The 13,067-nt window shown below is 43.9% G+C and overlaps 1 protein-coding gene across 7 annotated transcripts in view; it reads left to right on the top strand.

The window, feature by feature from the left end:
* Positions 1–13,067, top strand: part of TRAPPC9 (trafficking protein particle complex subunit 9) — a 701,153-nt gene that overhangs the window by 188,129 nt on the left and 499,957 nt on the right. For all 7 annotated transcript variants that reach the window (XM_053558761.1, XM_053558762.1, XM_053558766.1 and 4 more), the window contains one exon: positions 690–853. In XM_053558761.1, the coding sequence (XP_053414736.1) occupies positions 690–853 (164 nt within the window). The remainder of the gene's footprint in view (positions 1–689; positions 854–13,067) is intronic.

Below are 13,067 nucleotides of genomic sequence, written 5' to 3'. Positions count from 1 at the left end.
AACGCAGGAATCTTGGGGGAGGCGTGGCCTCTGGGCTGCACTACCAGGGAGGGGTGGCTGCCTCAGCAGACTGGTGTGTGGATGGAGCCCCATGGACAGAGCCCTGTGGACACAGTCTGACCCCAGACCATGGCTGAGCTGCCTGTGTCAGATTGGGTATTGGTGGTCATCTCTCATAGTGTTTAACCTGTGGGGTAGTCTGTCACATATATTTTCATTTCTCTTTGATCTCAGTTCTCATGTTATCAAGTGAGATAACATACAAGTTTTCCTTTTAAATCTATGGATTTTCCCAAGGCAATAATAGCATCAAATTTTTTTTTTTTTAGATTTAGGAAGAACAACATTGATGGTTCATTTGAATTAATTCGTTCTTTAGTTTTTATCTTCCATAATTCAGTAATTAAGCATTTCTGTGCTTTACATACATATGAGCTGAGTGAAGGTGATTGTGTTTCTGACAAGCAGACCCAGACAGGTCTGCCTGTGGGCAGTACGTGGCAAGTTGCGGCTCACTCTCTGTTCTTGATAGCTCAGGACTGGATTTCATATTTAGAGTCAGGGTTTCCCAACACCGATTTTTGAAATGTGTAAGTGTGGTGATCCTTTTATCTGATGTGAATGATTCTAAAATGCCATGGTTTCTTATCTCTTCTCTACATTTATTATTGTTATTACTATTATTTTAGATCTGCACATTCATTGCAACCCTCTTCTGGTGATGAAATATCTACCAACATATCTGTCCAGCTTTACAATGGAGAAACTCAGCAAGTTATCATTAAATTGGAAAATATTGGAATGGAACCTTTGGAGAAACTGGAAGTCACCTCAAAAATTCTCACCACCAAAGGTAAGTATTTTAAGCAGTTTTCACCCTAGGAATGTTTGTATTGTTTACTTGCAGAAGAGACACTTTAAATAGCCAGTGCTGGGTGGTTCCTGTAGCTCAGTGGGTAAGGCGCTGGCCACAGACACCCACACTGGTAGGTTCGAACCCGGCCCGGGCCAGCTAAACAACAATGACAACTGCAACAACAACAACAACAAAAAATAGCTGGGCGTTGTGGTGGGCGCCTTTAATCCCAATTACTTGGGAGGCTGAGGCAAGAGAATCGCTTAAGCCCAAGAGTTTGAGGTTGCTGTGAGCTGTGACGCCACCACGGCACTCTGCCGAGGACAACATAGTGAGAATCTGTCTCAAAAAATAAAAATAAATAGCCAGTGCTTACAACATCTAAAAGCTTCTTCCACTTTTAATTTGGTGCCATCATGACAGTGGCAAGTTGTGCACGAAGAGCACTCAGAAGAGGAGGACCTGACAAAGCACATGCTGATGTGTCCCTGAGGCTCACTCCCGGGCCTGAAGGCCTGACGCGTCCCCGAGGCTCACTCCCGGGCCTGAAGGCCTGACGTGTCCCCGGGGCTCACTCCTGGGCCTGAAGGCCTGACGCGTTCCTGGGGCTCACTCCCGGGCCTGAAAGCTGGTCAGACCTTCAGCACAACCCATCCTGGAATGATGAGAGAGAACAGGAGCGGGCTTGGAGGCATTCCTCATGGGACCCACTCCAGACACATCCAGCCCGGGCTGCTCCGCAGGTTCCACTCTCAGAGCTTCCTCTGAGAGGGAGGCACTGTAGCTTGGGCTTGTTGAGATTTTGCCTTGATTTCTCATGAGTGAATAGCGGAGAGAGTGCTTATGATACACAGTTGTCATAGAGTGAAATGAAGTAGTGTGTGGCAGAATAGAATACCAAGTGTGTTAGATGTGAGGGGCTCATCTATCAAAGGGGGAATATATTGTGTAGGAGAAGGAAAGGTATGATGAGTAATGCATGGAGATAAAACCAAGTAATTTAATAAAATTAGGGAAATTATACAGGCCAGTGAGACCAGACAGAGAATGAAAAAGAGGAGGACAGCAAGCTGGCAGAACTTTGGGCATTTTACATGCTTTTGGTATAGGAGTGAGGTGACCCAGGCATACAGTGAGAGTTCGACTGGTTCTGGTTAAGCTTCTAATAAGGATGTACTAATCATCTGTCTTTCCCTGGCAGAGGGCTCCCTTCCTCATGCTAATGACGTTATAATGGGAAAAACTAAGTTTGCTAGAGATAAAGACACAGATCATCTGGTTAGTTCTAGCTTGAGGGAAGGTCCACGGATGAGTTTGGAGGAATTTCCATGTAAGAATTATCTCAGAGGAAGATGAGTTTGGGGAGCATAAGAAAAGGGTAATTTGAGTTTGTACTACTCTGGAGAATTTCAGGGTGTCTTGTATTCCTGTATTTCTCTCACTTACTTTGATGGCAATCTACGTATGGGGTGTATCTCCGAATCTGCATCCTCCAGCCTGTTCTCCCTGTCGGGTCTCCCCTGAAGGAGCCTTGCACTGGTAAGTAGGCCTGTTGTTTCAGTGATTGTGTAAGTTGTCCTGGAAGTGGAGCTGCTGAGCGTCATTTGCTCTTGGTCTTTCTTGATCAGAAGGATTGGGGTGCCCCGCAGGTAGTGAGGATGAAGGCCGAAGTTGGCTACAGGTGGGCTGGACATATCTGGTCTTGAATCCTTTCCTTCTTCATGATGTTTTCTCTTTTTTTCCTTGTAGTGCTGATCACACGACATGGAACACACACACATACGTATACATATAGATGTTTCTTACTAGTGAGCCCTGAAGTGTTCATGCTACATAGTTATTACAAGTAAAAGTCAGATGGGCTCCTCTCTTCATCCTGCCCCCCAAGAATGGTTCTCACACTCATCTAGGGCTTACTTCAGTCCCAGGAGGTTGGAGGGAGGTGGCCAAGCTCAGGACTCACTGGCAGTTGTTAGCGTAGTGTGGTTTCTGGGCCAATATGGCAGAAGAGTAACATTTTTAATCTACTTTTTCTCTGAAATCTCCTCAGAATTACAAAGTATGACAATAGTTACAATAAAATCAGTCCCTGTGAAGCAAAGAAATTATTTCAACCCCAAACACTGAAGCATTGGCTGCAAGTGCTGTGGAAGCTAGGTCAGGGTGAGGGCCAAGGGCAGCAGAAGCTGCACTCCTACAGGGCGTCATCAGGAAAAGGTTCCCCTGGGACTGGGCAACATCATATTGCAGAGTATCCAAATGATGGAAGCATGGAGAAGGGGCCTGGGAAAGCCCCTGGAGCATGGGGATGCTGTGGGACTCCCTTTTCTGTGCCAGGCCCTTGGCCGGAAGAGGTGAGGTAATGTCCGAGCTTCACTGAGAGCGTCACTGTTAGCCTCATCCACCTTTTAAGCAATAAATACCCAGGGAGGCCTGCGCTGGACTAAGGGAACTGGTGGAAGTGTAGCTCAACCACAGCCAGGCACAACCACCAAATGCTAGGCCCTTCCTCATGTCATGTGGAGTCAGCCAGGGGACAAGTCACATCAGATGAGAATGAATGTGAACAGTTGTCCTCTAGGTATAAAGAGTTAGATGATTGAAGGGAAAAAAGATAACTCCAAGATAACATAGAAGTAGCAAGGAGAGGAAGAAGCTACTGCCCCTGGGCTGGGAGAACATGGGAAGACGCTGAGACGAGGAAAGCCCAGAAAGTTAGAGAAAGTACCCAGGACTGAAGCTCAGGCCTCAGAAGAGAGTCTGGTCTGTGATACTGGGGTCTGGAGCTCAGAAGACCCAGGCCTCCTAGGAGGGCACTTCGGGCAGTGCTGTCGGTCCCTTTTACACTGACCCACCTCATCGTGTTTCCTTTTTCTCATGAGATATGTTGTCTTGATCCAAATCCTGGCTGTCACTTACCAGCTGTGTATTCTCTTGGGCAAACAGCTTAACCTCTTGTGTCATTTTCCTGTTTTATAAAATAATGCCCATAATAGTGCCTATATCACAGGATTATTCTCTCTGTCTCTATCTCTTCCCCTTCCCTTCTCTCCTGACTTGTAGGACTTCTTTATATACAGAGGGTACCCCCCCCCAAAATACACACACAATTTAAGAAAGTGAAAAACTGTATTAAAGCTGTAATACTCAATGTATACCGATGACAAAAGATGAATACAAGTCAGGTTTGGCTGCTGTAATTGTAAGAAGTGCTCAGTGTGGTTACCACCAGCATCCAGACGCTTGTGATTATGGTGAACTGTGCTGGAGCAATGTTGGTCTTCCCCCATTTTCTTTGACGCCTGCCTGTCAGGTGTTGTCACTAGTACTCATTTGATTAATGCTGTTTTTTGAGCAAATGTCATACTACATATTACCACCATAATTCAATTCCACTTCAAAAGTTAATACATATATAATATTTCTTAAAATGTGTATCCAGTTTTTGGCATATCCAGTATATTCTGGGTATGGATTCGTTGTCAGAAGTATGTGGCATGGCGTTGGCCTTCATCTTCCACTCTCTGGTCATCAGTACCCTCTTAGTGGTACCTTTGGATGAACAGAAGTTCTTAACCTTAACCTGGTTCACTTACTCACTTTTTTCTTTTAAAAATGTTACTTTTTGTGTCTTGTTTTAAAAACTTTATATACTCTCACTCTTTGGGAAATGTAATGATACTGCTTTAATTTCATGCTTTCTTCCTTTCCTCTCCTATTTTTGGAACCAGATACATTTGAGCTAGCATTTTAGCCTTTCTGGGATATAAAAACCTTTTATCTGGTATTCTGAATTTAATTAATTGGTTATAGGGTTTGGTTAATGTTTGAACAAGCAAGCTAATATTGAATGACAGAAAATTATAGTCTGTACGGCAAACTTTTTTCACATCTCCCGTAATTTATCTTGCCTTTGCAGCTTAGCAACTGGAAAATATTTTTTCCTTCTCTCAGATAAACCCAAATGGTAATGGTGTGCCCATTATTCATTACAGAACTTCTTGTTCTTCCTGAAGCACGAATCCTCACCTGTTTGTCTCCTTTTGCAATCCTGGCACAATACCCCTTTGTCCCTGATGCTCTAAGGGCCTATATGACTGAGCCTCGGCCCCGAGCTTTGGCTTCCTCTCTTGCCACCTCTCCTCTTAGCTGTGGTTGTGTTGGTCCCTGGGAACATGGGCATTCCTGCTGTCTGTGTGAGACTGTGGTGTGAATTTCCTCTCACAGGGCACAGCTTGCTGGTGTCTGCTTCTCTTGCCTTCGCCCCCTCAACTTTGAGTAACTTATCCTTTGCTTCTCTGCTTAGTGGCCACTCTTCTGGAAAGTCTTGCTGAGACCGCACTGCTGGGTTCCCTCCCTGATGTCTCAGAGTGCTCTAGCTGCTGCAAATGGTGTATTATAAGCACGTGGTAGGTGTTGTGATTGCTTGTTTATTGGCCTCTGTTTCCAACCAGGGTGTTATTTACAAGGCCTGTCTCATCGTAGGTGCTCAGTGCTCAGGGATGGTTGGGGAAGACATTTTTGCATTTATAGAATGAGGGCGTTGAGAGTATGCCTGTCTCACTTGTTGGCTAAGTGGAAGAAAGAAATGAATGTATGAGAATCACTTTTTAATTTCTCATGAGTCCCCTTTAGGGACTCACCTCTCCACCTCCCGCCTCCGGGCACGTCACTGCCTCTGCCTCTGCTCAGAAGGGCCTTCTGCTGTGGCTTGGTCAGCTGAGAGCTGCTGTGTCAGGGTCCAGCTGACAGCATGCTCTTCTAGGCAACTGTATCCTTGGTGTTCCTCATGCCTTGGAACTCTTCTAGAATTTAGTCTTTGTATCTGCCACCCTTCCCTCCCAATCTTTTACTATGAAAACAAATATACAGAAGAGTTAAAAGAATTTGTGGTGAACACGTGTATACCTACCATCTAAATTCTGTAATTAGCATTTGCTATATTTGCTTTATTACACATCTGTCCACCCTCCTATCCATCCGTTAATCCATCTTATTTTTTAATACAGTTTAAACTAACTTACAGATTTCAGTGCATTTTACTCCTAAATGCTTCTGCTTGGGTATCATTAGAGTTCGTTATTTTTTTGTAAAGTATCTGTGCAGTAGAATATACCAATCTTCAGTGCACCATTTGATGAGTTTTGGCAAATACACATATCTGTCTAACTGAAACCCTCATTAAGATGTAGTGTAGAAGATTTCCATCACCCCAGAAAATCCCTCGCATTCCTTCCCCAGCCAATCTCTGTCCTACCCCCAGAGGCAACTATTCTTCTCCATTTACCTGGTCACCCCTAGTAAGTTTTTACTAGCAGTGAGGCAGAAACCAGACAGTACCCCCAGTACTCCCAGGGGGGAGCTTTGTGGAGTGGTCTGTACTGACGCTCTCCCCAGCCGTCAAGCTCGGTTTTCTGTTCTGCCTAGCTTGTGCCCAACCTGTCCTTGTCCTGTCGTGTCATTTTCTGTTCTTATCTCTAATCAGTGCCCCTCTTGTCCGGCCAATGATGTGTAGAGCAAATATCATTTGCCCTCAACTTTATGGCCAGGGAGAGTAAAAGCAAAGGGGGTTCAGGACCCGCCTCAGGTCACACAGCAGGTTCATGAGGACCAGGGTGAGAGTGGACTTTCCCAGTTCTCAGCTCTGTGTCGTGACAAACATGTAATATACAGCAGGTGCAGTCATTTTCAGAGCAACGTGGTTATGAGTGAAAAATTAAAGGCATCATTCTTTTTTTATTCGTGTCTCAAGCTGCAGTACATTTACATGTGGAATTGAATTAATGAAAACAAACCATCTGTTTCCAAAATATACAAAGGGAATAATAATTCCTGTGACTTTTGTTCTACAGTTCCAAAAAGCCATCAGTATTAATAGAAGGCCTGCTCTCTAGGAGAAGACGGGAGAATGTCTCCAGCTGAGAACATAGCAAGACCTGTGTGTTGGGCTGGGAGAAGCAGAGATGATATAAGATTTAGTTGTGGATATGAAGTAGCATCTAATTCTATTTCAGCATTATTTTTATTTTAAAAGCTTTGTTTTAGCTTCTTTAATGATCTCTGAAATGTTTCTGAAACTCTGCTGCATGGGATTAAGCGTGCCCTTCTCTGGATTCCCATATTATTTTCTTTGTATAGCTATTAAGGTTATTTTGTATCTCGCTGGTGGTAATAACTCTTAGTGCTCTCCGTGTTTGAGGTGAGGGATACTTCATAGCATTTTTCTTATGAAATAATTAAACAGCCTTGAGAGTTTTTTTTGAGCAGGTGGTGGGGGTCTATTTATTTCACTGCTACATTCCCAGTATTGAAGAACTAAGAACAGTGCTTGGCACATAGTAGGCACTCAGTAAATGTCAGTACTAGTACCAGCACATAGGGAGGTCTCAAGGATGAAATGTTCATTGCAGGACACAGACAGGTTTTGGGACAATACTGAGCACGTTTGCCTGAGGGATAATGATTCCATATTAAGCGTATGATAAGGATCAGTGATATTAAGGGTCAGATAGAGCTTTGTAGGCCTCTCAGGGTCCTAGACTGTCATAAACATGTGGGTGCTTATGGGGCGAATGTGTCCTTGTGTTCACAAGTTCCTGATACAGAGATAAGTATTTATAATCCATCTCATTTCCAGAAAAGGATTATTTAGTAATGTCATGTAATCATTCTAATTATAATTCACTCGTAAGTCTTTGTCGGTTGTGAAACATGTACACAGCCTTTGCATAAATAATTATAGATTTCATTGCAATAAAGCTCTAAGTAAGAAAAATGTACTATATTAAGTTTTCTACAAATGTTCTAAGATGCATGTCAGTATGTGAGTGTATACAAACAAATATACACGTACATATGTACATAAATGTACAGTTTAATATTTTAACAGAAAACAATGACTGTTAGTATAATTAAAAATTCATAAATGTTTTGAGGTGAGATTCTTTTTGCTGCTTACTTTTCTCATGAATGTGATAGCATAGCATCTCTGCAAATAGAAGCAAATATTAATGGCTTCTCAGATGTTGAAGGTCCAGAACAGTAACAATTTCTGCATGATTATCAATGTAAAATAACTGATTTCAGTTGACAGCACTCAAGTAAACTCTAACATTAGAATGATAACTACTATTTCTAAAGCTAATTTCTCAGAGGGAAGAATGGGTGATGTACAATGCTACACGATTGATGTATGTTTCTCTCATCATTCTTGACGGAATGTTATTACGTGGGGTTCTGCAAAGCCCTTCAGTCATGCCGTTCTGTGCTGCAGTAATGGAGGGAAGAAACAGAGATGGAGAGGCCGACTTCTGCGGCACACAACAGGATTAAATCTGAGAACGAAGTCATTCAGCTTTCTTTAATGCAGCTACAAAAAAGGCTTTGCACTGTGAATTTCCTCTGTGCTATTTCTTAGCTGTAAATACCTTGGTTATTTGGCATCAGAGGGAATAAGCTATTGCCTTGCGAGTGGATTTGCCTGTTATTTGAATGCGTCACTCTTAAGCTGCAGAACTTAATACAAAAATAAGCAGTGCAGCCAGACGGCTTCCTAAGTATACCTTGTGCTTGGAGATAGTGAGATTCTGAGTATAGGACTTTGAGCATTATTTAGTTGCGGTTTCTTCACATCCCTCCTGTGCAGTCTCGGTTTGTGTGAATTTGTCTTTCCCTTTCCTGGTTGGAGCTGTTGCTAGTTACTCTGTTAGTGAAGGTTGTCAGCACAGCCTCTTTTCAGCTCCAAAACTCACGTTTTGGAGCCTGATGGATTTTGCTCCCTGCCCCGCTCTGTTAATTATCAGCGGTGTGAGAGTTAACTGACTGCTGGAGGCTTAGGATGTTCATCAGGAGAACAACCAGGACTCAGTCTTTCCTTCAGGCTGTAGTTCCAGAACACCCATTCATGTCTCTGAAGTGCCTGGCACAGTGTTAGCATGAGGTAGGGAGGAGTAACTGCTAAACTGCAGTCCCAGTGCTGAGGGTTTGGCCTCCTTTGTCTACTGGGGCCTGGGGAAATAGATGAGCAGAAACGTAGGTCTGACTGAGTGAGCAAGTATGTGTCCTGTGTAAGGGAGACGGGAGCCTTCATCCACGTGCCCTGGCTTGATTGCTCTCTTTTTTTCCCTCTAAAATGCTTCACAAAACTTTGTTAGCTTTCTCTTTGTCCTCACTTTCTCTAGAATGTTGAAATTTAACAATTTTTTCAGATGAATGAGGGTGTATATTAAATTAAAGCTGTAGCATATTAAAACTAGAGATCAGGGTGGTGCCTGTGGCTCAAAGGAGTAGGGCACTGGCCTCATATGCCGGAGGTGGTCGGTTCAAACCCAGCCCTGGCCAGAAACTGCAAAAAACAACAACAACAACAACAACTAGAGATCACTTAGTAGAGTCAGCATAAGCCCTACTCATTACACAGAGATGAAGCCGGGAAAGGTGAGAGTGAGAAGTGCCTGGGGGGAGGCCGCAGGCAGCTGTGACAATGAGGAGAAGATTTGCTGTTTGCTCCTGTTGACAAAGGGAGACCTGTTAGCAGTGCAGTTCTCAGGACCTGAGGGGTTCAGTAATAAGCTGGGTGAGGTGCCTTGTGAGAGCTCCCACCCTGCTGGGCTTCCTGCCTTTTTGGCCTGGCCTATTTCTGAGGTGTTTTTATTATGCTATTTTTCTTTTTTCTTTCTTTTTTTTATTGTTGGGGATTCATTGAGGGTACAAGAAACCAGGTTATTATGCTATTTTTATATAATTCTTTTTTTAAAAAACATTATGACAACACAGGGAAAACATTTAAAAATAAATCTTGGAGAAAAGTGAGTTCTACTTCTTGGTATTGTCAAAGAGCAGAGCATCTCGAGCAGAAGGAAAAGACTCAGAGTCTTCCATCTTCCATCTTCCCTTCGGTTTTCATGCCAAGTTCTACCTGCGTGTGCAGGCGCAGAGGCCAGAGTGAAGCTGAGAGCAGGCTGTGGGGCTGGCACTAGGTCAGTGGGGAGAAGGCTGGTAGGATACCTCCCAGGGTCAGGGCACCTCAGACTTAAACTTAGTATTCTGGTTCACATCACAGTCTTTAGAGTCAGACTAACTTGTGTTAGAATCCTGGCTTTACCACTTACTGGCGGGATGACTTGGACCAGGTTCTTTGCTTCTGTGACAGTAGGTGCCCTCACAGAGGAGAGGGTGATCCGTTACTCTGCTGGTTATGGTCAGGCAGGGTAAGCACCTAATACAGCATTGGCATTACTAGGAGTTCAGTAAACAGCGGCTCTTCCTGTAGGTGGTGTTGTCATCATTGATGCAGCCACCATTGCTGTATCTTATAAAAATGTCAGGTCTGGCGGTGCCCATAGCTTGGTGGGTAGGGCTCTGGCCACAGACACTGAGGCTGGCAGGTTCAAACCCGGCTCAGGCCAGCTAAAACAATGATGACAACTGCAACAATAACAACAACAACAACATAACTGGGCGTTGTGGCGGGCATCTGTAGTCCCAGCTACTTGGGAGGCTGAGGCAAGAGAATTGCTTAAGCCCAAGAGTTTGAGGTTGCTGTGAGCTGTGACAGCAACAGCTTGAGACTCTGTTTCAGAAAAATAAATAAATAACTAAATAAATAAAAATAAATAAATAAAATGTCAGTTCACTTGCCACTTTTCTTAAACATTTTAAAATACTTTTTCTTTTCTTTTGTGGTTTTTGGCCGGGGCTGGGTTTGAACCCGCCACCTCCGGCATATGGGACTGCGCCCTACTCCTTGAGCCACAGGCGCCGACTAAAATACTTTTTCTATACTCCGTTTCTTAGCACAGCATTCAAAGAAATTTGTCACATGGCTTGTTGCCCACCTTCTTTCTTTTCTTTTCTTTATTTTTTTTCCCACAAATACTTATTTAGTACCTATTGTGTTTTAGGTTCTGTGGTTTGGGGAGCAGGACCACAGTAACGCCTGTCCTCATGGGGCTCAGGTGTAGTGGGGAGGTTGGACAGTGAGCAGATGCAGCGTGTCCTCTGAAAGCAGAGGGTGGGATGGAGGCACGGGCAGGATCAGCCACTCAGCTTTGCTTGGCCACCGCTGATTCCTCTGCTGTTCACTTATCTGTCCTTCTGGCTAGCCTCTTTTCAGCCCTTGCTTAATGCTTTGACCAGCCATTACTGACCTCCTCCTACATGTGGCCATTGTGTCGGACATGGGGGATACCCAGGGGAATCAGACGGGGCTCTGCCCATGGAGAGCAGAAGGTGCTTCCAAATCTTTGTGCTCTGGCCATATTGGAACATGCTTTTGTGTATTCAGAACTTTGCTGACTCTCAGATGTCCTCTGTGTATCTCAAAATCTATCCCTCAGTCACAGCTTAGTCCAAGTGCAACCTCCTGAAAGCTTTTCTGAGCCCTTCCAGTAGAATTAATTATGCCCCTCCTCCCATATATTACCTTGCTTACACTGTTAGAATAACACTCACCTCACTTGGCTTTGTATTATTTAACAATCAAACATTTATATGCCAGTCACCATGCCAGGCACATGAATAATACATAAACCCAGGCCTGAAGGAGCTCACAGTTCAGATGTGCTCACTGATTGAATTCTGACTGCACATCCTGCACTGTTTCTGCTGGATGTCACAGTGAATGGATTTATTGGTATGCCTCCTAGAAAGACATCAGATTTCTGAATGAGTAGAAGCCATTCAACTTGATACCCTCTTGTATAATAGATAATTAGAGTGGTTTTCTTTTGCAGTTTAGCATTTTACACAGTTCTAGCGTGATGCTGGGAAAGTCTACAAAATGAGTTGATTGTAATACAAAATGCAATGCCTTTTAATTGCTGAGGGAGGACTTCTGTGTTCTGCTTGTTGGGAGCATGGATAGGAAGTAAATAAGGCTGGAGGGCAGAAGGCATTAGGACAGCTGGCCCTGCCATTTGGGAACTTTTCAATATCAATAAATTCCCAGGTAGTTGGTTGGGGTCTTTGGTGTGTTACGCCTCTGTAAAACATTAAAATGAGGTAAAAAAGTATAAAACTGAGGGCGGTGCCTGTAGCTCAAGGAATAGGGTACTGGCCCCATATACCGGAGGTGGTGGGTTCAAACCCAGCCCCAGTCAAAAACTGCAAAAAAAAAAAAAAAAAAAGGTATAAAATTGAAACAGCTCTATTTCCTAGTTTTGTAGGACACACATGTGAACCCACTAAGGACAGGCCATACTGTAGAGAGGTGGCTTCCGGCTGCGCCCACTTCTGTGTGCCTGGGCAGCTTCCCTGAGATGAATGTGATAGAGGTTTGGTCTGCTCAGAGAACAATGGTGGGGATTTAATGAGCCCGTGGACATATAGGTCTCAGTATTGGTCCATGGAGTGCTCCACAGAGGCTCACTGGTGGTGGGTATTTAAGTGACATCACTTAGCACTCAGCAAATATTTGTCACCTGCCCTTCCCTTCCTTATGGGCTGTGTGTGATGGGTTCCCCTCGCCCCTCAACACCCCATTGAAGTCGCGGGAGACATTCCTTACTTTCACTTTTCCATTATAAGCCACTGTCTCCTGGTCTCTGGGTCCTTAGGTGTCCCTCAGCCATGGCCCTGGGGGAGCCTGTCAGATGGCTCAGAGTGCATTTGAGTGGAATCGATCTCTTAGTCAAAAATCTTTTCAGAGATGAAAAGCCATCCACACAGCACAGTGCTGTAGTTTCTGAGTTTAGTCCCCTCCACCCACAAGTTATAAACCCCTGGTGGGCTAGACTGACAGCTGAAATAATTAGTTCTTTTATGCAGATCTGGGACTCTAGTAGGTCTACTTTTTAATTGGACATTAAGTCTTATTTTAGTTATGTGCCACCCAGATTTGGGTGATTAATTCAGCAAACAATTATTGAACTTTCTTAAAGTTTTAAGAAATCTTCAGATTGCGAGGATTCTCTCATCTCTCATCTCTGCGTTTTTGGGGGCTTCTCCTATGCCTCTGACACCTGTTTCTTCTATAGTCAGACACACCCCTTCACCCCCCAGAATCATATTTATCTCTCTGTCCCCAGAAGCTAGTGTAGCACTTGCCAGTGAGGATATTTAATGGCTATGCTGTGAATGTTCGTTGAATGAATTAAATGGGCAATAATAGCATGTAAAAAGCAAGTCTCATCATAGTGCTGTGTAGTTTACAGAAGACTTTCATGTAAATTACCCAAGCAGTTTCTAAGTATGAGTTGCTGTGCTGAGGTTT

Source organism: Nycticebus coucang, chromosome 13 (assembly GCF_027406575.1).
Source record: "Nycticebus coucang isolate mNycCou1 chromosome 13, mNycCou1.pri, whole genome shotgun sequence".
NCBI classification, from domain to species: Eukaryota; Metazoa; Chordata; class Mammalia; order Primates; family Lorisidae; genus Nycticebus; species Nycticebus coucang.
Note: the sequence above shows the minus strand (reverse complement) of the source record. Positions and strands in the feature narration are given on the sequence as shown.